The 20,620-nt window shown below is 47.7% G+C and overlaps 1 protein-coding gene and 1 pseudogene across 1 annotated transcript; both read right to left on the bottom strand.

Annotated features, from left to right (window-relative positions):
- Window positions 1-1,944: 1,944 nt before the first annotated feature.
- LOC136534520 (uncharacterized) lies at window positions 1,945-13,587 on the bottom strand. Its single transcript, XM_066526949.1, has 4 exons — window positions 13,256-13,587; window positions 10,982-11,343; window positions 4,028-4,079; window positions 1,945-2,680 (listed from the first exon to the last, which is right to left on the bottom strand). Exons 1-4 carry the CDS (start codon window positions 13,377-13,379, stop codon window positions 2,235-2,237), a joined length of 984 nt encoding a protein of 327 aa, XP_066383046.1. The 5' UTR covers window positions 13,380-13,587; the 3' UTR covers window positions 1,945-2,234.
- A 448-nt stretch (window positions 13,588-14,035) lies between these two features.
- Window positions 14,036-20,057, bottom strand: LOC136534515 (polygalacturonate 4-alpha-galacturonosyltransferase-like; annotated as a pseudogene).
- Between the last annotated feature and the right edge of the window lie 563 nt (window positions 20,058-20,620).

Genomic DNA, 20,620 nt, shown 5'->3' with positions numbered 1-20,620 from the left:
CAGGGGCCCGGCCGGTGCGCCGCCTCACGGGGAGTGAGGGAGAGAGAGAGACAGCGGCGTGGGGAGGGCCGACGAGCGGAGAGGGAGCGCACGGGATGGAGAGGCTGGATGTGGACGTGGAAGTGAGGAGATTCTCGAGCGAGACGGTCGGCCAGATATTTTGCTCCGACAGTTGCCCACGTGGACGAATGGACACCTTAGCCGGATGATTGAACTGAACCGTAGATCTATGAATCCGACGGCCGAAACATTTGGAGGCGACGTGGGTAGGTTCATTGGCGAGGAACGTCTCCCAGTTTATATATTGCTCGGACGGTTCCCCACGTGGACGAATGGACACCTTAGCTGGATGATCGAACTGGATCGTAGATCTACGAATCCGACGGCCGGAACATTTGGAGGCGACGTGGATAGCTCCATTGGCGAGGAACGTCTCCCAGTTTGTAGGGGTTATTGTCTGTTTGGTTGGAGGCTTGGGTGTCATTCTTGGTAAAAAGTGTTGCTGGGGAAATTGATGAATTTTGGCTGGTGAGGCAAGACTACAGAAAGTCCGTTAGGTGACTTTCCTGGTAAAAAGTGTTGCCTGGAAAATTGATGAATTTTGGCTGGTGAGGCAAGACTACGGAAAGTCCGTTTGGTTGAAAGTCTGTGTCTAATAATGTTATCTGAGAGAATTTTTTTTAATTGTATGTACATGAATAATGAACACTATTATTGTGTGTTTTCCAGAATAAATGACTTAGATTATTTTTATTTATTAAAGAATTAATTCAAAATTAATATTTCTAATGGCAGATCTCTGTATTATTTTATTAGAGAGGACAAAAAGAGAAGCATACTTCTGTTCATGTGATAAATTTCACGCGGAAGAAGATAAAGGCTTCCACTTGATTCGTTAAAGATAAGTACTAAATATATTACTATATATAAAGCATGATGATTAAAGTGAACGTGATACCGGGCAACTTCTCTCCGCAGCCAGGCAGCCATTTTCGGTCGCCTGGGCTTAGCGTGCTGCACTGCTGCCTGCCTGGTCCAGGCTGAAGACCAGGGCTCCAAGCAAACGCTGCACACAGGCAACTTCCAGGCTCTCTCCAGACCAGGCAACTAATATTCAGGCTCTCATCCAATGTTTTCGAGTCATCTAGTCGAATCTAGTCGTCATGGGACCGACTAGCCAACTAATCACGATTACTCGTTGACCAGGCTAATTAGTCTAGCAGAGTGGATTGCTTCTCTTTCCTTTGGAACCAGAGAGTAGCAGAGGGACAACAGTACAGCACAGCAAGCAACCTAGCAGTCTAGCAGAGAGCCAGAGAGGCTGCAGAGTGAGGGATGGGGGAGGAGGGAAGAAGATGGAGAGGGGAAAGGCACATACCGTCGCCGGAGCAGCTCATCACGAAGACCGCGGCCACTTGACTTGGCAGAGGGCACCGTTGGCTTCACAGCGCACCAGAGAGGAGAATAGCGTGCGAGGAATGGGAATAGCACATGAGGGAGGGGAATAACTCATGAGAGAGAGGGAATCGCGCGCGGGAAGGGGAGGAATCATGCGTGGGAGGCAGGAAACACGCGTGTGGGAGAGTGGAGGCGCGCGGGGAAAAATTGCGGCCGCCATGCGTTTGCCACCCACCGGGGGTGCCTATTCTAACCTTAATAGACCAAATTGGAAGCCCAATAGGCCACATATAGGCCCGGTTGAACAGGCAAAAAAAAAACAGACCAACCACACTGGTCGTCCATAGCCTAGCCTAGTCAGACGACTAATCATGATTAGTCGTCGACTAATCAGACAACCAGCTTTCTAGTCGAGCTAATCAAGTCAGACCTCCTAATCAAACACCAGAGACCAATGACGGGTAATCGTGATTAATCGGACGACTTGAAAACATTGCTCTCATCCAAACACCCCCTATGTCCCGGACCAAGAGTAACAGGCTAGCATAGCAGTGTATCTCCTCTTTATACCTTTTGTCATTTCAACCGAACAATTGTAACATCCATGGTAACAGCAATGTCACATAAGCACATAGTTGTACAGATATGTTTACAGATTCTATTCTTCCAGGCCAGGTCTAGCAAACATAAAACGGACCAAGCCCACCATGACCTGTGGAAATTTGATGCACTCACTGGAGCAATATTAGCCGAACATATACATACCCTACACCTCCCTTGTGAACGAAAAATTGTGAAGCAAGGCATGTGTCAAAACAAAAGCTTGCATATCAAGCTCATATATCAACATCACCTCCGGAGCTTGCCGAATCAGCATCACTACCATCGCTATCACTGCTGCTGCTCCCACTTCCACTGCCGCTCCCACTTCCGCTGCTGCTGCTGCTACTGCTACTCCCACTAGAGCTAGAGCTGTCCTGCTCCTCCTGCTGCCCCTCTGCGTTCACTTGAGCTCGCAGCGCATCAGCTGCATTGAGCCCCTCATCTGCCTCATCATTTACATCTACATCAGCAATTTCATCATCCATATCATTCTGATTTGGTAAGTTGATGTCAAAACCACGAACAGATGCCCCTTGTCCTGCGGCCAAGTTATTCGGTGAAGCATTGCCATCATCATCACCAAGTATGTCAAGGTTCTCTTGCTCATTTGGATCAGGTGAAAGGGCAAATGGGTCTATGGTAACAGGTTGATATGTACTCCTGTTGTTGTATTTTGGGCCTGCAACGAACATGAGAGCAATGAGAACAGATGATGCATAATTTAGACAACACTGTAACCTCTGAACAAGACATAATTATCTTTCTCATTAATCCATTTTTATTAGGTAACAATCTATGTGTCTAGAATGCAAAATAAGGGAAGGAAAGAATCACCACATTAGTCTTGCTTGACACTCATATAAAACTATATCCACCATTCTTTCATCTCTAAGTTATTGCCCTGTCTCTTTGAAACATGAAGTGAAAGTATTTAAGGATGGTATTAAGGGGATGCATGGCACCAGTATGCCTGTGCATTGTAGAATAACATGTATTTGGAAACCTAATGTTGTTTTCTTTCTTTGTAGATAGTGTGGAAAATGAAGGTAAAAAAGGGGCAACTACAGACATTTCCACCATTACTAGTTACCAAAACTAAAATTCTAACTTCTTTCTTCTCCTTAGTTCAGCACATTTGGCAGAGTTCAAATTTTTCTCCCTGCTAATAGAATCCTACAACAATTAATGGAAACTAACTTTTACGAAACAAAACAAAATGGGAAAATAATAATTAAAAATTTTAATCAACCCATCAATATTACGGAAACTAATTGATATCAATACATGTCCGGTTTCCTTGCCACTAGTGTGTGCCTATCACAATGCACGAGAGTTGTGTGTCATTTCATTAATAAAGAAAAATAGTACAAGAGAGGGCCCTCCCTAACCCACCCAACACACATCCAAGACAGAGAAAAACTTACAGACTCATTCATCTATCAGATGTTGATACTCTTTCGATACCTATCAAACACCAATACTCCTACGATACTTATTATTCTCATAATTTTCGAACAAGTAAAATAATCTCAATGCATGGTTGACACCTCTTTAATACTTTTTCGACACCCTAGAACTATCACCCATTCAACCTTATTCTATTAGTCAAGACCTCCCCTCTAGGTCACTTCCACTTGCTCCCTCCTTATCTCTCTTATATACCGAACTTTGAGGAAAGGGGGCGGTAGACAAAGTGAGCCCCCATGCTGCTTCCCAAGCACTTGCAAGTGGCATGGCTCCATGGCCATGTGATAATGACTTCTCTTCCCCCATTTTATAATGTGAGTGATACTCCTATACATGGCGTATTGGAGTATTGCGTATCACGTATCAATATCAGGGTGTCCAGGCGACATGTATTAATGTATGGAAATCCATCCCTAGCCAAACTACCATGTTCCTTATCTACGCATGCCACGGTGTTACACATCCAGTGAAACAGTTAATCCAACTCATTCTAAAACTGTAGGATAGGTGTGGCCACAATCTCTATCCTGGTATAGGATTAATTTCACACGGAGCCTACCTGGATTTTCTGGTTTTTCTGGTTCACCAATGTCAATACGCTCAACCTCAACCTGCAAAGTCAGAATCAGAAGTATGATTTACTGAAACATCAAAATTTGAATTGAGAGTTTGAAACTATATAAGATCACATCATGATGGTGGAAAAGTTCTGTATAGCACTAAAGTGAGTATATCAAAATATTCATATATTAACAAATTTGACTCAACATACAGTTTCATCCCATACATGACGAAGCAAATTAGAAATGATATAATAAGCTTTTATATTAAACAAAAGCAGACGCCCAAAAATTAAAATAGCTTGGTAGCTTGATTGAAACAATGTATATAAGATTTGCATTGGAGAATTTGTTTCCATCTCAATTCCATCTTCTAAATCCCAACAAGGCCACATTCCCTTTTGATGCTAAAAGTTAGAGCTGCATACTCAGCAGTATCAGCTGCCATGGTTCAGCCTTCAGAGTCATGATCACAGTTTGAAAGAAACATAATGTTATGGGCCATTATTCAATTGAAAAATGATTCAGTAACACTCTAACAAAGATTTCACATTCAGTGACCAAGTGCGTACATAATGGCCCTAAAAATGATCACAATGAGAGGTTTTCGCAAGTAGCAAATTAAGTTTCACATGCCGACCAGAAATAAGGTTTCCACAAAAAAAAGAAGAGTAGCTCAACACTGTCATTTATTAACAAGTTGCTAACATCCACACCTTAAGAAGGTAAAGCCAACTACCATATTCTGCCAAAGAAACCTTCATAGGTAATCAGTGCTAAGAATACTTGCTATCCAATGTTTTGCTTCTAAATTACAAATCTGTTGTCCGCGAGCTACGTCACTTGAGATCCCACACTCACAGTGACCTTACCCCTCGCTTGAGTGAAGTTGTCCAAGTTGATCATCATGTGAAGTAATTCAAATTAAGTTGGGTCCTTAGTCACATTGAGAAGTTAAGTCAAGTTGACACCCTTGCATGTTTTAAGTAATTAGTTATCCCAGTGTAACATTCCTACACGTGCGAGAGTGAGTTCCCTTCTCACACCCGACTTCTAACGAAGCTAAGCATATCCAGTTGAAGTTACCATTATAACTTTATAAGTGTTATGGTCGGCAAGACGTATGAACGCCGAGCCAAGGAGCAACGTGGCTGAGCACGGACACTACCGGCCAGGGGCCAAGGTTCCAGACTTGGTCAGCTATCAGTTTGTTTAGATTTGATTTGATTAGAAGTTTCCTTAATTCTAGCGTCAGGTTGTTGGGTCAGATTGTATAAGAATCAAACTTTGCAAATTAATGAGATAAGCCTGGGATTGTGTCATCTTGACACCCTTGGGCGCCCAGCGTCCTCTGTTCCACTTCCTCTCACGAGTTGCCCTAGCGCCACCACGGCTCCAAGCCGCCGCCAGCGCCAGCACCCCCATCCTCTCCACTCACCTCCATACGCCCTACGCAGCAAGGCTAAGCGCCATAACAATTTGGTATCAGAGACCTCGACGCAAATGGATTCCTCGGCAGCCTCCACCAACGCATCTGCGCCCCCGATCCCACCCGCCTCCTCCATCGTCCCAACCTCCGGGGTGTCCCTACCGTTGGTCACCACGACCGGCGCCCTGGTGAACTCCACGCCGGCCGCCGCACCACCAACGCTGGCATCCATCGCAGAGATGCTCGCCAGCATGCAGCTCCAGATGTCCGCCATGAACAATCACCTGGCGCATCACGGAGATCACAACCTCCTCGCCGGTGATCACGGAGATCACGGCAGGCACCGCGGACTCTTCCGCATCGGCGTCGGTGTCACCCTCACTGCCGCTATCCCTCCCGGCGCCGCCGCCTCCACAGCAGCCGGCCGCGGCCCCGCAGGCTTCCCAGCCGGCGCCATCGCCGCCGCCCGCCGGTGTGCCGATCACCCAGATCGCTTTCCCGCACTCCCCGTCGCCAATACCAGGGTTCGGGGCCGTGGCTTCCATGCCGACCCCGGCCTCCTCCCACATGGCTCCCTCGCCGCCGTACCCACCACCCCCGTCAGAGTTCGAGGCCGCCATTGTGCCGAAGTACCACAAGATCACATTCGAAACTTACGAAGGGAGGGAGGATCCTCTAGGATGGCTCAACAAATGCGAGCAATTCTTCAGGGGCCAACTCACGCGCGAGGTGGACAAAGTCTGGATGGCATCCTATCATCTCAAGGGTGTCGCCCAGCAGTGGTACCTCGTCCTGGAGACGGACATCAGCCGGACTTTCGCCGCTACTGCTTGCAGCGCTTCGGCCCCGCCCTCAACACCAACCATTTGGCGGACCTGGCTCGCCTGCCGTTCGGGGCGAACGTGGACGCGTACATGGAAGCTTTCCAGGCCCGGGGGTCTCCCAGATTATATCCGGGTGGACGTCGAGCTCCATCAACCTCAGAACCTGCAGCACGCCATGCACTTGGCCCGAGCCTTTGAACGGCGCAACGCCCCGCAGCGACCACCCCTACCCGCACCCCAGCGGTCCGCACGCCGTCCGGTTGGGGCCCTGCCGGCTCCGTCGGCATCCAGCGGCTCGTCTGGGGCCTCGACGGACGCCACCAAATCCTTCAAGCGCCTCACGCAGGAAGAGATGGTGGAACGCCGCAAGCTGGGGTTGTGCTATAATTGTGATGAACCGTTCGTCCGCGGTCACAAATGTGCCCGCCTATTCTACCTCGAGGCTCCGGATTACATTGTGGAGGAGCCAGAAGAGTCGGACAACGACCCGCCGGCAGAGGAGCAGCAGTTCGACCCCGACAAGCCCATGATCTCTCTATCTGCGGCAACGGGCATCCGCGCGCACGACACCATGCAGCTGCGCGTCAAGATCGGTGCCCACGAGTTCACGGCGCTCCTGGATTCGGGCTCCACGCATAACTTCATCAACCCCGACGCCGCCAGCCGCGCCGGCCTCCAGTTCACCGACAGTGCCGGTGCCCACGTCATCGTCGCGAACGGTGACCGCGTCGAGTGCCAAGGCCTCGCTCGCGGTGTGCAACTTCGGATCAGCGCCGAGCGCTTCATGGTGGACTGTTTCTCCATTCCGCTGGCGCCATACGACATGGTTCTCGGCCTCACGTGGTTGAGGTCGTTGGGGCCCATCCTCTGGGACTTTGCGACACTGCGCATGGCCTTCACTTTCTAGGGCCGCCGCGTGGTGTGGGCTAGGGTCGGCGCGCCGCCCGCGACTCCAGCAGCCTCCCTGTTCGCGACCGACCTCTACACCGACAAAGGGTCCGAGCGCGACCTACTGGACCGCCTGCTCGAGGCCTACCAGGACGTCTTTGCTGAGCCAGTGGGGCTCCCGCCGGCCAGAGCATGCGATCACCACATCCATTTGAAGCCGGGTACCGAGCCGGTGGCGGTACGCCCCTACCGCTACCCGCAGCTGCAGAAGGATGAGTTAGAGCAGCAGTGCGATGAGATGCTCCAACACGGCCTCATCCAGTACAGCACGTCACCGTTCTCCGCGCCCGTGCTGTTGGTCAAGAAGATGACTCCTGGCGGTTTTGCGTCGATTATCGGGCGCTCAACGCCGTGACGGTGAAGGACAAGTTCCCGATCCTAGTTGTTGAGGAACTCCTAGATGAGCTGCATGGTGCCAAGTTCTTCACCAAATTGGATCTCAGGTCGGGCTATCATCAGGTGCGTGTTGCGGCTGCAGATGTACACAAGACGGCGTTCCGGACACACCACGGACACTTCGAGTTCCTGGTGATGCCGTTCGGCTTGTCCAACGCACCATCGACGTTCCAGGCGCTCATGAACCACGTCCTCAAGCCGTTCCTCCGCCGCTGCGTCCTCGTCTTCTTCGACGACATCCTCATCTACAGCGCGTCATGGACGGAGCACCTTCAGCACCTTCGCGCCGTCCTCGATGTCCTGCGTGCGCACCAGCTCCACCTCAAGCAGTCCAAGTGCTCGTTCGCCACAGCCGCGGTCCACTACCTCGGCCATGTCATCACGGTGGATGGGGTGGCCATGGACACAGCCAAGGTGGCGGCCGTGCAGTCGTGGCCTCGCCCACGAGCGGCGCGCGGTCTCCGGGGCTTCCTTGGCCTCGCCGGATACTACCGGCGCTTCATCAAGAACTACGGCGTCATAGCGGCGCCATTGACGCAGCTACTCCGCAAGGATGCTTTCCAGTGGTCCGACACGGCGGATGCGGCTTTCTCCGAGCTCAAGGCCGCTCTCACCTCGGCACCGGTGCTGCACCTTCCCGACTTCTCCGCCACGTTCGTTGTCGACTGCGACGCCTCGGGATCCGGGTTCGGCGCGGTGCTACACCAGGACGGTGCGCCCATCGCTTTCTTCAGCCGCCCGTTCGCAGCACGCCACCTGAAGGTCGCGGCTTATGAGCGCGAGCTCATCGGCCTCGTCCAGGCGGTGCGACACTGGCGGCCCTATCTTTGGGGACGAGCGTTCGTCGTGCGGACGGACCACTACGCCTTGAAATTCATGCTGGACCAGCGTCTATCTACAATTCCACAGCATCATTGGATTAGCAAACTGTTTGGGTATGATTTCAGGGTCGAATTTCGCCCCGGCCGCTCCAACGTCGTCGCCGACGCTCTCTCCAGGCGGGACGGCGAGGAGCCGCTGCTGACCGCTCTCTCCGGGGCGCCCGCAGCCTGTTTCTCGGCTGTCTCGGTGCCTACCTTCCGGCTCTTCGACGACCTGCGTCGGGAGGTGGAGGCCGACCACACCCTGCGCGCTCGCCGCGACGCCGTGGCCGCCGGGAACCACGGCGACTCCTGGTGCGTCAGCGAAGGGCTGCTGCTGCACAAGGGCCGCGTCTTCGTGCCCAGCTCCTCGCCGCTCCTCGACGACGTCCTCCAGCTCGCCCACACGGGGGGCCACGAGGGCATTCAGAAGACTTTGCTCCGCCTCCGCACGGAATTCTTCGTGGAGCACGACCGCCGCGTCATCGGCGACTTTGTGCGGTCCTGCGCGGTGTGTCAGCGGAACAAGACGGACACTCTTCATCCGGCCGGGTTGCTGCAGCCCCTGCCGGTGCCATCGCGCGTTTGGGCCGACATCTCCCTCGACTTCATCGAAGCCCTGCCCAAGGTCCATGGCAAGAGCGTGCTGCTCACGGTGGTGGACAGGTTCTCAAAGTACGCCCATTTTATTCCGCTCGGCCACCCGTATACAGCATCGTCGGTGGCCCGCACTTTCTTCCAGGACATCGTCAGGCTCCACGGCTTTCCGGAGTCGATCGTCAGCGACCGTGATCCGGTGTTCACAGGTCATGTGTGGCGCGACCTCTTCCGTCACGCCGGCGTCAAGCTCAGCATGAGCTCTGCGTTCCACCCGCAGACAGATGGGCAGTCCGAGGCCGTCAACAAAACCATCACCATGTACCTTCAATGTTTGACAGGTGATCGGCCGCGTGACTGGCTCGACTGGCTTCCATGGGGCGAGTTTTGCTACAACTCGGCCTACCACACGGCGCTCCAAACTTCCCCGTTCCAGGTGGTGTACGGTCGTGCTCCCCCGGACTTGCTGCCCTATGTCCCGGGGCAGGCGCGCACGGAGGCGGTGGACACCCTGCTCGCCAACAGGGATGAGTTCCTTGAGGAGGTGCGTGCTCGTCTTCTTCAAGCTCAAGAGCATGCCCGCCGGTTCTACGACGCCAACCACCGCGACCTCAAGTTCGCCGTCGGCGATTGGGTGGCGCCCAAGTACGCCGGCCCGTTCCAGGTGATCGGCCGAGTTGGTGAGGTGGCGTACCGTCTCCAGCTTCCAGATGGCGCGCGCATCCACGACGTCTTCCATGTCGTCGTCCTGAAGCCGTTCCGGGGTACACCGCCCTCTGCTGCACCGGCCCTGCCTCCTCTACGCCACGGTCGGCCGCTGCAGCGCCCGGAACGCGTGCTCCGATCGGAACTTCGCCACGGCGTGTGGCACGTTCTCGTCGAGTGGGCGGGCATGCCGGTGTCTGAAGCGACTTGGGAGCCGGTCCCTGCGTTTCGCGAAGCTCACCCCTCCTTCCAGCTCGAGGACGAGCTGTTCCCCGAGGGGGGGAGAGATGTTATGGTCGGCAAGACGTATGAACGCCGAGCCAAGGAGCAACGTGGCTGAGCACGGACACTACCGGCCAGGGGCCAAGGTTCCAGACTTGGTCAGCTATCAGTTTGTTTAGATTTGATTTGATTAGAAGTTTCCTTAATTCTAGCGTCAGGTTGTTGGGTCAGATTGTATAAGAATCAAACTTTGCAAATTAATGAGATAAGCCTGGGATTGTGTCATCTTGACACCCTTGGGCGCCCAGCGTCCTCTGTTCCACTTCCTCTCACGAGTTGCCCTAGCGCCACCACGGCTCCAAGCCGCCGCCAGCGCCAGCACCCCCATCCTCTCCACTCACCTCCATACGCCCTACGCAGCAAGGCTAAGCGCCATAACAATAAGTTTGAAGACCAATGTTTTTGTACACCACTAAAATTAAATCAGATATTAATTACTTTGTATACCACCAATATAACACTAATCTTATGAAACAACAGGGTATAACTGCAGCTTATTTAATTCAAATAAACTTTCGAATTAGCTAGATTTGAAGGTAGGAAAACATATAACTTGTGGATCACATTTCCTAGTAAAACATTTCACCTTTCTAAAGAGAAGTAGGGTAGAATATATTTTATAACATCCTCAATTTCCCATAATCTGTCTAGGTTAAGATACTATCAAGTATCAAGGAAGATTGTTGATGACTTCAAAGTACATCAGATGATAAATCAATGAACACAAAATATCTGGAGAAAGATATCATGTATTTTTAGAAATGGAACCTGTTAGAAATCTTCAAACTTTATTACTTAATACTATATCGCAGGTGTTATCATGTTACTCAATTTAAAAGTGAAAACCTAACAAAAGAAAGAGCAATGACAAACCATTATCTAAGGCATAATAAAAGTAGTAACAGAACTCACTGGAACTGAGTGAACAGCAGGTTTGCTCACGGTCTGTGACTTGCTGACTTTAGGTAATGGAGGAGACTGTGATTCTGCACCCATTCCAGTAGTGGTAGCTGCCAAATTAACTGCTGCAGACTCTCCTGGAACTCGAACATGCCTTAACCTCTTGACAGCCCTATGCAACCTCTCAAGGCGAAAGGTCTCACCATCAAAAAATAAGACACCATCATTATCCTTGTACTCTTCTTGGCTCCCCTCAAATGTCACCTTTGGCTTGCCAGGCTGATTATTATGGAATTCCACAGTAACCCGGTTATCTTTGGTACTCTGCAGAGACCCAGCTTGAGTCTTGTCAATTGATGCTGGCTTAAATTCATCTGCAACATCAAAGGTAATAAAAACTATTTATTGCCGACCCTGATTTTTTATTTACAACATAAAGAAATGGCATGACCTTTTGTCAGATCACAATAATACAAAGGAAGGCTGCTAGATGATATCAGAAAACTAGCTTTGGTTGATCCCTAGTATTATGCCAATAATAACCTTTGCAGTAGAGGTCTCAGCATACCATCCATGACAATAAATAACAAAGGTAGCCATATTTTTCTTAACATCTAATTAATGACCAGAGAGAAGATCAAGTGGCTAATAATGCCACGCAGGCATTAAACAACAGTTGCCACACTGATAAACATGACAAAGAGAATATGATCAAGCAACCATGAGGTTTCAAACCAGGCAAGAAACCAACTTACTGCAGAGGAGACAATGAAGGGGATGACAGCTTTACTAGAGACTGAAAGGGGCTGGAGTCCTTTGAGTTCTGGGGTGAAGATGCCAGATTTTGAGGAAATACTTGTATGCGATGATGGAGATGGTGCAGAAAGGCAAGTGGATTTTTCTCTTGAATTTGATAATGTCCGTAAGAAAAATGAGATGATTAAGAAGACTAAAACAAGCACGCTGAAGAGATGCCCCACCTCCAGTGATGTCTAGCGCAAGTACAAGGTCTCCAGGGAATGGGACTCATGTTCCTCTAAGAGCTGAGAACAGATGGGCTGTACTGAACCAAGAAGGTACTTCTACCAATCCTTTCGTAGTACTAGTCTTTAGATAATATTGTTTTAGCTAATGTCGCTATAGAATGTAATGTAATGTTGGGTGAAACTAATGATGAAATATAAGCAACTGTAGAAATAGCAGCAAAAGGCAAACAAGGTAAGAGTAACTCAGAGATCAACAAGTTAAGACAGTTATGAGGAACATGAACACAATGAAGAACATGAGAAGATTGGTGAGGAACACAATATCCCATCAACAGCAAAGCTTGCACAAAAAGTAAGGACCATTATTCAAAGGAGGCCAAATTGCACTAAAAATAGATGGCTTTTCAGTCACTGTAGCTGTAGAGCCCAACGTTCAACGCTTATATTGTTCTCCAAAGTACATTTAAGCACCGAGGGCTTAACATGTGTGACAAACCAAACTGCTAACATCCAACCAATACAGTGCACTCCTACATAACACCCCAAGCAAAAGGTACACAGCGTATGAATGGCGAAACTTCTGATGGACAAGTACAATTTCAGCAGACAGATCACAACACGCAGGCTGCCCTCAAAGATGATTGGCACAAAACATAAGCTCCATCCTAGTTCAAGATGACTCCATGTGTTTCCTGTCTTCCCTCTACATGCTCCGGTTGATGGAAGTGTAGCGCCGCATCCTTCAGAGCTTTAGGTACCAGCTGTTGATTGGTTTTGTTTTGCTGAATGTATCTTTGTTTTTTAGTTGATAAAGAGGCATATGATGTATCTCCAAATTATGATCATCTGATAACACTAGTAAAAATTAAAACAGGTCTTCAAAAAATTCAACCGTTTTTAGTTTTATTGTGCACTGCATGTACTATTGGCAGATATTGTAAAAGTAGACCATTATTGCATTTTTTTATGTCAAACTGTTTTTTTAGCATGAACTTTCTCCGCTCAGTACTTCAGTTTTAGACTTGTGAGCTGCACTTTTAGTATCTTTCAGTAGCTGTTGGTCAAATCAGTCAGATATTTCGTGTAATTTCGTCGCTGTGGAGTGTGGAGTAATGAAATCAAGTTTTCCCATGGTGCAAAATAATTAAACGCCAGGAATCCTGAGCCATCAGTGTCAAAGAACCCTACCTCCTGTGGTGCTAACTAGCGCTCGTCAATTCGCTGAAGCGGATCCCAGGCTACAGCGCCGCAGGTTGGGTACCGAAAAAAAGGAGTGGAAGAAAGGGGACGAAGGGCTTACAGCGGAGGGTGCAGAACTTGGCGGTGGGGGAGGGGTCACGGCAGGAGGAGCCCAGCCGGAGGTCGTACCACCGGTTCGCCTGCGGCGCCGTGCTTGGCTCCCCGTTGCTGCTGCCGCTCGCCATCCCGCGCTGTGCGCCGAGCCCCCTCGCCGGCAGCGGCGATCGGTTCTTCTATTCGATTCAGCGGAGGGGATCGGCGGAGGAATTGGAGGAAGAGGAAGGCGGCTGAGGGGCGCTCGGCGGAGGCGGAGCCGCGGAGGAGGCGTCGGGGGCTGCGGCTGCGGGCCTGAGGTTGCCTGTTTGGATGCTATGGGCTAGACTTGTTCGTAGGCCGCCCAACCAACCGGACCCGATTCTGTCAGGAAAAAACTCAATCCAACCTGATCCACCAGATAGGTCGAGTTCAGTCCGTAATATTTTTTTACCCGTGGCCTGACCCATAAATCCAAAGTAATTAGAGCTGATAAGAACCCAGCCGCGCCCATTGGATCATCTCACGTCAACAATCTCGAGTTCAGTCCGTACTATTCAGCTTGTTTTTTTTAGCCACAACAATATTTTTCTCACACAATAATTCAGCCAAAACAGTATTTTTCAGCCAAGTTCCAACAAACCGAACGGGGCTTAAAACTTAGGAGTTTTAGAGTACCCATTTAAGTGTTTTCGGAAGCAGAGCTAAAAAAAAAAAAGCAAGCAAAGCAGTTCAAACAAGCCCTAAAATTCGTTATAATTCTAGCGTAACTTTCAACTGGCCATTAAATGCTGCCGTGAATGTTCAATGGAATACTTAATACAATTTGAGTGACATCATTAATTTGTCACCAACAGAAATTCATTCATTTATCAGCCGATGAGAATCATAGAGCTCATCGTTCTTTTCATGACAAAAATAGACAAGAACCAACAACGGGCTAGGGGAGAAAGCACCACAAATGGGTTATGAAACTGCATACACATGATAGCTAACAAATCTAATATAGCACGAATAAAGAACATGTGATAGTTATACTACTAACAGAGGACTTCATTTTGAATCCCGTCTAACTTCAATGTTCATCACAGAAGAATATTTTAGGTGGTTTCTATTGGCTGATCTTGCATCCATGAATGTACGGATGCTCATAATTGATGTACTTTGTCCAGTAAGGCCGATACTTTGTCATTGCGATTTCCAGCCACAGCTTCATGTTACCATTGTAGTGGATGACCGCAGCATTGTCTATTTCTGATCGCTCAATGGTTGGATTGTACCCTAAGCCAAGCACATGCCATGATTTGTCCAGAGGGTGTGTCAGCTTGTAGAAAGTTAGAAGCCCTGGCGGCTATGTCCCCAATTTCCAGAGCAGCCTGTTCTCGTTCTGTACAAAGAGAACATAAAACAGTGTGAAAATGGAGTTCAGCAAATGTATGTGCTGATGAGTACATCTCAGGCAGTGCATTTGACTAACTCTTAACTCTTTGTAATGATCAAGCATCAGTTAATTAACTAATTAAGAGAGTTGTGATAACTGAAAATTGGTATTATGAAAATTAATTAAGGACTCCAATGAATCATACTAAAAATAATTATTTAGCATTTGTTCATCTATATTGTACACGGTATAGTCATATATGCATAAAAATGAACAAAATCACAATATCTGAAAAGTCTGAAGCACCATAATACATATCAGATGGTTGTGTAGGAACACAAAATGCAATATTCTAAAGAAAAGCAGATGTCAGGATGCAACTAATGTAAAATCTTATTTCCAACTCACCATGTTCTGCCATTTGTGGTAAATCCCAGTAATGTCTTTCTTCTTCCATTCTTCCAGATCAAACATGTTCATTCCATAAGCCCAACCACATGCATTAGGATCAAAATTCTGAGAAATATTTGGGTTTGAGAAATTGAGGTACTTGTCAAATCGATGAAAACTCGCTCCACATGTTTCCACCGCTCCATTTACATTTCCATTAAGGTCAACCTCACAGAGTCCAGTTAGATCCCTCTGGACAACTATGTCATCATCCAGGAAAAGAATTTATTCAGCTTGGGATAAACTTCGGGGAGGTAAAATCTTAGATGGTTGAGCATGGACAAATATTTTGGGTTTCGATACTTCAGATTAGACGAGCCAGCAGAGAGTGTTTTCGGACCGGCCTTGAAATAGTATTCTCTCATGGCTGCAGACTCAAGTTGCCTCAGAACAGGGCAGTAAGAAGAGTTTAACCATTTGAAGTCATCAACATTTTCCACATGGATTGTTGCATCCCCAGGTGGATTCAGCAAAAACCACATGTTCATGGCCCCAAAGTTCAGTTTGTCAGTAACAAGATGAAATACATGTTTTTCAGGCTCCTGCAAATTTATAGCAAGAAAATCAAGAGTGCTATATAATTGGTCATTCAATGGTACACACAATGAAGAGATTACACTTCCAGCTTGAAGATGGTATTACACTAACCTTCGCATTCATGATGGTTGAGTTGACCACAACTGATGCTGCCAAAACATTGTCCGAGAAAAGAGCATAATGGTAAAGATCAGGATTTTCCAAGTTCTCACTATTGGGGAACTTTCTTTTCTCTGGAGGCAGAAGGTAATAATCAATTGTTAAGCGCATGGAAAGACAATGGATAACTCCGCCTATGGTGGGGCGCCTTTGGTGTCCCAGCATAGCAGGTCCCAAGCCCTGGTAAAGGAGGAGGGTTGTGTTAGGCGTGGCGAGCCAATGTAAAAACTTAGCCACTTAAATGGAGATGAAACCCGAAAGAAAATCGTTGGGGCGTAACCCTCTTAGCGACGCGTCATATCGGAACCCGGGTATGGTGTTAAATGGGCAAGGGCCGGGTCGTCACCCCCGTGACGCGCCGTGTCGTGATCTGGGCATGGTGTCAAGTAACCAAGGATCGGGTCGTCGCTTCCTTAGTGGCGTGCTACATCGGCGCCCGGGTGTAGTGAAAAATGAGCAAGGGTCTTCGCATCAGAGTCGACGGGTGCGAAGGGTAAGAAAGCTAGTCGAACCAACTAGGATCCGTTTAGGTAGTTGGAATGTAGGGTCACTTACAGGTAAGTTAAGAGAATTAGTTGATACCACGACTAGGAGGCGTGTAAATATATTATGCGTTCAAGAGACTAAATGGAAGGGTCAGAAGGCGAAGGAGGTGGACAATACAGGTTTCAAGCTTTGGTATACAGGGACAGTCGCGAATAGAAATGGAGTAGGAGTTTTGATTGATAAGAGCCTCAAGAATGGTGTGGTGGGAGTGAGAAGGCAAGGAGATAGGATTATCTTAGTCAAGCTTGTCGTTGGTGATATGGTCTTGAACGTTATTAGTGCGTATGCCCCCCAAGTAGGCCTCGACGAGAGTGCTAAGAGACAGTTCTGGGAAGACTTAGATGGCCTGGTTAGAGCTATACCTAGTAGTGAGAAGCTTTTTATAGGAGATCTTAATGGGCATGTAGGTACTACAAGCGCAGGTTTCGAGGCAGTTCATGGAGGTTTTGGGTATGGTAGTAGGAATCAGGAGGGGGAGGAAGCTCTAGACTTCGCGGTAGCTTTTGACCTGATGATAGCCAACACTTTCTTTAGAAAGAGAGAATCTCATCTAGTGACCTTCAGTAGCGGACAACACTGTAGTCAGATTGACTTTGTCCTCGCAAGAAGAAAGGACAAACGAGCATGCTTGGATTGCAAGGTGATACCAGGGGAGTGTGTTGTTTCTCAACATAAGCTTTTGGTGGCAGATTTTCGTTTTCAGATGCGTGCCCGTAGGGATAAACAAGCTAAGATTGAAAGAACAAAGTGGTGGAAACTGAAAGGGGAGACGTCAGAGGTATTTAGGGAAAGGGTTATCAAAGGGGGCTTTTGGAAGGAAGAAGACGACATAAACAATATGTGGGACAAGATGGCAACCAACATTCGGAAGGTAGCCTCAGAGGTGTGTGGAGTAACCAAAGGAAGGGGACGTGAGGCTAAAGATACTTGTGGTGGAACGAGGAAGTCCAAAGGGCTATTAAGGAGAAGAAAGAATGCTATAGACGCTTATACCATGACAGGAGTGTGGACAACATTGAGAAGTATAAGGTGGCAAAGAAGACTGCAAAGCGAGCTGTAAGTGTGGCAAAGGGTAGAACGTACGAGGATCTTTACCAACATTTGAGTACGAAGGAAGGAGAGAAGGACATTTATAGGATGGCTAGGGTTCGTGAGAGAAAGACACGGGACTTCAACCAAGTTAAGTGCATTAAGGATGAAAGGGAGCATCTCTTGGTAAAGGAGGATGAGATCCGACATCGATGGCAAGAGTATTTTGACAAATTGTTCAATGGTGAGAATATGGACACAACCTTTCAGTTGGATGACTCTTTTGATGACACCAATAGGCGCTTTGTGCGGAGAATCCAAGAATCTGAGGTCAGAGAGGCGTTGAAAAGGATGAAAGGAGGTAAGGCGATGGGACCGGATGGTATCCCAATCGAGGTGTGGAGATGCCTCGGGGACATAGCTGTAGTATGGTTAACCAAGCTGTTCAACCATATTTTTCGATCGAACAAGATGCCTGATGAGTGGAGGAGAAGTATATTGGTACCGATCTACAAGAATAAAGGAGATATTCAAAGTTGTACAAATTACCGAGGAATTAAGTTGATGAGCCATACTATGAAGCTATGGGAGAGAGTTATCGAGCATCGCTTGAGAGCAATAACGCGGGTCTCTATGAACCAATTTGGTTTCATGCCCGGAAGGTCAACTATGGAAGCCATTTTCTTAATAAGACAAGTTATGGAGCGGTATAGGGAGAAGAAGAAGGACCTACACATGGTTTTTATTGACTTGGAGAAGGCTTATGATAAAATACCAAGGAATGTTATGTGGTGGACGTTGGACAAACATAAAGTCCCAACGAAGTACGTCGGGCTCATTAAGGACATGTACAGCAATGTTGTGACTAGAGTTCGAACAAGTGATGGAGACACGGATGACTTCCCGATTATGATAGGACTATATCAAGGGTCAGCTTTGAGCCCTTATTTGTTTGCTTTAGTGATGGATGAGGTCACAAGGGACATACAAGGGGACATCCCTTGGTGTATGCTTTTCGCGGACGATGTAGTGCTAGTTGATGAAAGCCGGACAGGAGTGAATCAGAAACTGGAGTTATGGCGGGAGACTTTGGAGTCCAAAGGTTTTAGACTTAGTAGAACTAAAACTGAGTATATGAGATGTGACTTCGGCACTACTACTCGGGAGGAGGAAGATGTTAGTTTGGAAGGTCAAGTAGTGCCTAGGAAGGATACCTTTCGATATTTAGGATCAATGCTACAGAGGGACAGGGATATTGATGAAGATGTTAGCCATAGAATCAAAGCAGGGTGGATGAAGTGGCGGCAAGCGTCTGGTGTCCTATGTGACAAAAGGGTACCACAGAAGCTAAAAGGCAAGTTTTATAGGACGGCGATTAGACCTGCTATGTTGTATGGTGCAGAATGTTGGCCTACGAAAAGACGACATATTCAACAGCTAAGTGTCGCGGAAATGCGTATGTTGCGTTGGATTTGTGGTCATACAAGAAGGGATCGAGTTCGGAACGATGATATACGTGAGAGATTAGGGGTAGCGCCAATTGAAGAAAAGCTTGTCCAACACCGGTTGAGATGGTTTGGACATGTGCAACGAAGACCTCCAGATGCACCGGTGCGTAGTGGAATCCTAAATCAGGATAGTAACGTGAAGAGAGGCAGAGGAAGACCGAAGTTGACTTGGGTAGAGGCAATAAAAGGAGACTTGAAAGGATGGAATATACCCAAAGACTTAGCCTTAGATAGGAGTGCTTGGAAGACAGCTATTCACGTGCCTGAACCTTGATTGCTTCTGTTGGGTTTCAACTCTAGCCTACCCCAACTTGTTTGGGACTTAAAGGCTTTGTTGTTGTTGTTGTTGTTGTATGGAAAGACAATGGATGTCATTTGGGATTGTCTTAGCTGCCAGCTGGCTAAGGAAGGTGCTCTGCTTCTTCAAGCTCCGGACCTGCACATCTGCTGACTGAAGCATTGCTCTCAAACGCTCAGTAATTTCCTTGCAATCGTACAATAGATCCCTTGATTTTGATAAAACTTGGCCCATTGCTTTGATTCTATCCGAAGCACTGCAAATTAGGGAAGAGATGAATCAACAGAGAAAGAGAAAACAGTATCACTGAAAATTAGGCCCAAAAATAGTTCGAGTAGGCACCACCTCTTGGGAAGTCCGGCATCAGCAGTAGCTTCCCCAAGGGAGCGCTGGCTTTCCTTGAGCCTTGCAAGCAGCTCCTGATAGAGATCAAGCTTGTCCCTCGATTTGGCAAGAACAGAATATATTCTGGCCATGATCATTTGATCTCGCATCAGACGAACCCTTGAATCTGCCTTCTCATTTTCATTTTCACGTCTCCAGATGCTGTATTTTCCCAGCACAGCAGAATCAACAGCTTTTGAGCGTTCGATACCTGCGTTCTCAAGTTTAACTAACGCTTCATCATCCTGCTGCATTACTTCCATTTTCTTCCTTACACCAATTCTCCCTCTTAATTTCTACAATTAGGAAATATCAAAATGGTCAAGATAAGGTGAAACAAGATTACATTTTAGAACAGCTGTAAGCCATGGAAAAATGACATAAGCAGAATGCAATTAAAGTTCCCAAGTCAAATGAGTGTGATGTAGTCACGTATAAGAAATATATGGTGTTAATACTCACAACTCAGTTACCCACCCTTCCGACTCGAGGAGATATTCTGCAATTCAAAGTTGGGTCGCCTACTCCAGTCAGATATCTAACATCACAGAAGGCTGCCACTATAATCACACATTTTTTCACACAGAAGAAAGAAACAAGGCAGGAGAATATTTTACTAACCTGTCTGCGATGGTCCACTCGAGCTGCACAAAGCAGAAACAATGGCATTAGCACAACCCCTCAAAATATATTCTACAATCATGAAAAAAAAATGTCTAAAAGCATGTAGTTTCTTCTAATTGTATGAGGAAGACAAAATATCTATCAAACAACAAAATGGTTCCAGCAGAAATAATGGTTCCTACGAAGATAAGAGCAAACTGTAACATAGGCCTACAAGAGAACAGGATCACATTGCTATTACAGCAAATTTGAAAGAGAGCAAAAACTTTAGTTAGGACATGAATTGAGTAGTTTGGTGAAGGGATGCTATCTTCTAAATGGGTAAGGATATCATTCCAATATGAAATACAATTCAAATTTTCCTATGAAATGCTAGATGTGATTCTAAGCCATCCAAAGACAGCATTTACCCCCACGCCCTCTTCTGTAACCACGCATGCTTTACAGAAAAGACGGGTGGACTTGGTTGCTGAGCCA

The sequence above is a fragment of the Miscanthus floridulus genome, unplaced genomic scaffold (assembly GCF_019320115.1).
Source record: "Miscanthus floridulus cultivar M001 unplaced genomic scaffold, ASM1932011v1 os_2018_1, whole genome shotgun sequence".
In the NCBI taxonomy this organism is placed as follows: domain Eukaryota; kingdom Viridiplantae; phylum Streptophyta; class Magnoliopsida; order Poales; family Poaceae; genus Miscanthus; species Miscanthus floridulus.
The sequence above is the reverse complement of the archived record's forward strand: the minus strand, read 5'-3'. Positions and strand labels throughout refer to the sequence as shown.

Excerpts from the sequence above, each read along its gene's own strand:
- LOC136534520 (XM_066526949.1), bottom strand. The coding sequence starts at position 13,379 with ATGGCGAGCGGCAGCAGCAACGGGGAGCCAAGCACGGCGCCGCAGGCG. Across the intron at positions 11,344-13,255 it reads CAAGTTCTGCACCCTCCGCT|ATGAATTTAAGCCAGCATCA; the intron begins GTAAGCCCTTCG and ends TTGATGTTGCAG. Across the intron at positions 4,080-10,981 it reads CTGCTGTTCACTCAGTTCCA|GTTGAGGTTGAGCGTATTGA; the intron begins GTGAGTTCTGTT and ends CTGACTTTGCAG.